Here is a 4,204-nt window from a genome sequence, read left to right on the forward strand (position 1 = left end):
AAGCTTCAGTGAGCCACAAGCACTTAAAACCCATGAACCTTCAGCTGATTGCCCTTAGCCTGTCCAATCTCTACCAGGAACTGGCATATGTTCTTGCGCTGGTCACCCTGTAGCTGAATTACTTCTCCATATTCTGGATGCTCAATTACAGTACCATTGCAGGCAAATTTCTTCCTAGACACCTTCACTAGTTTTTTAAATAGTAATTATCAGCGACCGCTTGGACAGTAGTAAGGGTCTTCCAGACGTTTCTCTGTTGAATTCTTATGTGGATCTAATCCTCAGTACCAGCAGGAAGCAGGTCATTACCCTTGCTTGCACCAGCAAAGGGGTCAAAAGAGTGGAGGTTCTGGATACCGGAAATATAGGAAATATGATAGGATTCCTTTTCCTCGGTGGAAACGGCCTGCCTGCAGAAGGCGGCTGTGGGAGAAGGCGGGGCAGGGGGCAGGGCCTCTGGAAGCGCAGGGGGGATGGAGGGGGAAGCTGCTGAGTCCTTGGCAGAGACTCAGTGACTGGGGATTCACAAACATTTTTATCTTATATTGGCAATATTTCTTTTATTTTACTCACATATTTGCCATCTTGGTTCCTCTTCTTTACTTTCTGCACGCCATCAAGGGATCATTTTCCCCTTTGCCTGAAAAATACCCTGTAGAGTGTGCTCTAGTGGGTGTCTGATTGTGGTGAACTTCTCAACTTTGTGTGGGTTTTGTTTTGAGAATAAACCCAGGGGTACTCTACCACCGAGCTACATCCCCAGCCCTTTTTTATTATTTTGAGAAATGGTCTCTTACATTGCTGAGGCTGTACTCAAATTTGTGACCTTCCTGCTTAAGCCTCCTGAGCTGCTAGGATTACAGGCATGAGCCATCGCATCCAGTCTGAGAATGTTTCCTTATGATACGTTTTAAAAAGAGTGAATCCTTTACCTTTTAGTATTGCGTGGCACTATGCCAGAGTAAATAAATGCTTTGCTTTTCCCCTGAATCTCCCATGCTTATGATACACAGGGCATTTCAATTGATCCTCAGACACCCACACTACAGCATATATTGAATATATATACTGTCCTTCCTGTATTTTCTATACAGCATGCCCTTACTCTGGTTTACTAAGTATTAAATGTATCAAAAAGTCATTTCATCAACTCTTCCAATCTTTATCTCACCCATTTAAAAAAAAATCAGATTTGATGATTTAAAATTTTTGGATGTTTCAATAGTTTATTATGGAAAATGTCAAACCTAAATAAAGGGCATCTATAGTAACAAAACAGACCAGTGGTTGCCTCTGGAGGTAGATATTAACTCATAAAGGGTAGGAAGGAACTTCTTGGGTTGATGAAAAAATTTCATATCTTGATTGAAGTGTGTGTTGATGGGTGTATACAATAGTCATCAAATGGGCAGCTTAAAATGTATGCATTGTATTGTATATAAGTTATGTCTCAATTAAAATGTGAAAACAAAACAATAAAAAGTGTTCTGTTCTCATTCCAGGAGTCAGACTTGGGTTTCCTGAGAAAAAAAATCAGGAACACTGGCCACTAAAGCGGATGAAAAACTTGGACAGTGGAAAGAAAACCCCCATCCTCTTAAGGCTTTAGAAATTGTCTTTACCCCTGAATATGACCTTTTCTGAGGCCCCTGCTGGGATATGCTGACCCTCCTTTAACTATCATCATGACCAGGGCATTCCTCCACTCCACAGTGTATTTTGACCCTCAGAAGTCTAACCACAGTCTCTTCCCAACTTAACATCAGTCTCCACCCCACTAGTTTTTACCTCCATGACTTACCGTCCCAGTGTCTACTAACACCCCATTAGCTCACAGCTCTGCAGACCAGAACACAATGTTTGCTGACTGACCACTAACCCACAAAACCTTGTTTGATCATACCCTTTAGCCCCAGCAGAGTCTGCCAAACTTCCATTAGCTCATAGCACCATGTCTTGCCATCCCTGTGAGCTGCCATTACAATTCTTGCTGACCCCCATTAGCTGACATCAAGTTTGATCAGCCCCCTGATAAGACTGGTGATTCTCCTTCATGTTGGTTTTTTAGCTTACTGTCCTTTATATTGAGCATGGGGACAGTGACCTCCCGTCAACTCACAGCCATGTGTTTTACCACCTTCCTTCAGACTAATGTAGTGTTTGTTGACCTCACCATTTTGTCCTCTGGTGCCCCATTGGCTACCAGTATGATGTATTTAACCCAATGAGTTGTCATCATGGTGTCTGCTCACCCAACATTAGATCACATATGCACAGTGTGTCTTCCACAGTACACTTGCGTCAAGTAGCCACCAGTATGGTGAATCTGATCCTTCTGAGTCCTGGTGTCTTCAGAACTCATTTGACCTTGTCCTTCTGTCTTCTGATTTTTCACTTGCCAAGTTTCAAGGTTTCTTAACCTTGAGGACACAGTAGTATCCATGTTCCCTATAATAGGCCCCATTACTGTGTCTTCTAACCATATATTACAGCCCATCAATGTTTCTGCTGACATTAATGTCTTTAGACTTATTTGCCATAAGTACATAGTATGACCCCCTTTAGGGCCTATCACCATAGTTTTTGTCCACATGGTAGTCCAGTCATTGTGTCTGATGAGTCTCCCCATTAACTATGGGGATTGTATCATTTGCTTCTTAAGGCCTCATCAGTACAGTCTACTGATCCCATATTAGCCACTTTCATGGTTCTGTTGATCCTCCAGTAAACAGCTGTCTAGATTCTTTGATATCCATGATGCTCCAGCAACGTATTTGCTGATTTTACCCTAGCTTACCATCACTCTGTCAGCTGATTCCCAATTAATCACAAGAGCAGAGACTTTAACCTCCATGAATTCCCAGCACAGTATTTGCTGAGTCCACATTAACCCCACCTTGCTGGTCATTCAGCAGTCATGAAGAATGTCTTTGACCCTTACAAAGCCCAATCACGGTGTTTGCTGACAATGCAATGATCTCCATCACTGTGCACGTTGATTCTCCATTAGCTGCTGTTAGAGTGGATGCAATGATGCCCCAGCAGAGTGATTCTGCCCTACTTCAGAGCCGGTCACTATTAGACTCAATGCTACGACTACTAGCCACTCCTATAGAGTCTTTGCCTCATGTTTCTCAGTCACAATACCTATCTACCCTACATTAATGCCATCACGGTGTATGGTAATCTTGGTGATAACTACAGGGTCTTTGAGCTTCATAAAAAATCAGCCGAGGCAGGAGGATTGCAAGTTCTAAGCTAGCTTTAGCAACTTAGTGAGGTCCTAAGCAACTTAGTGAGACCCTGTCTACAAATAAAATATTTTTTTAAAAGGGCTGGGGATGGACTGGGATTGTAGTTCAGTGGTAGAGCACTTGCCTAGCATGTTGTGAGGCACTGGGTTTGATTCTCAGCACCACACATAAATGAATAAATAAATAAATAAAGGTCCATCAACATCTAAAAAAACAGAGGGAGCTGGGGATGTGGCTCCATGGTTAAGTGCCCCCAGCTTCAATCCCTGGTACCAAAAACAAAATGCAAAACAAAACAAAAAAATACAACAACAAAAAATGAAGCCAGTGTCTGCTGACCCCACTTTAGCCCTTAATCACTTTGCTGATTAGCCCTCAAGCACCACTAAAAAGTAGTTTAGTCTCTACCACAGCATCATCCCATTCACTGGCCCCATCCCCATGTAGGTTGATGCTTCATTGTCCCCTGGTGCAGTGTACTGACGTCATGTGCTCCAGCATAATGCCAGAAGTGCATTGGAGGCTCTCCTTCATTAAAGCCCTTTAGGGTTTTAAATGACACCATGTTAGGCACCATGACAATGTTTTTGACCCCCATGATTTCCCATAGCCATGTGTGCTGATACTATGTCAATTCCTATCATTCTAGTAAATCCTCACTGGTCACTCGAACTGGCTTTCATCTCTATGGTGATGCCACACAGCTTCTGGTGACCGTATCTTAGGACCAATCAGCGTTGCCTGATCTCTGTAGGCTGGTTTATTGGCTGTTCTTTCCATCACTGTAATTGTTCCTGAAGAACTGGTGGTTCCCCAGTTCTTCAGGCTATTGTCTCGTTTCTCTGACTGTTCACTGAGCCTCAGGGAGGGTTCCTTGGTCTTGTTGGCTGTGGGGTCTATCCTCTCTGCCTCTGTCTATTTTGTAGGCCTTCGGACTGTTTTCCAAATAG

General features: G+C 43.1%; 1 protein-coding gene across 1 annotated transcript; it reads right to left on the minus strand.

Annotated features, from left to right (window-relative positions):
* On the minus strand, positions 1–1,979 carry LOC143392050 (eukaryotic translation initiation factor 1). Its single transcript, XM_077107531.1, is given in 3 exon segments — positions 1–202; positions 205–423; positions 1,904–1,979. Coding segments are annotated over 3 exon segments (474 nt in total). The 3' UTR covers positions 1–23.
* Between the last annotated feature and the right edge of the window lie 2,225 nt (positions 1,980–4,204).

This window comes from Callospermophilus lateralis, chromosome X, assembly GCF_048772815.1.
Source record: "Callospermophilus lateralis isolate mCalLat2 chromosome X, mCalLat2.hap1, whole genome shotgun sequence".
In the NCBI taxonomy this organism is placed as follows: Eukaryota; Metazoa; Chordata; class Mammalia; order Rodentia; family Sciuridae; genus Callospermophilus; species Callospermophilus lateralis.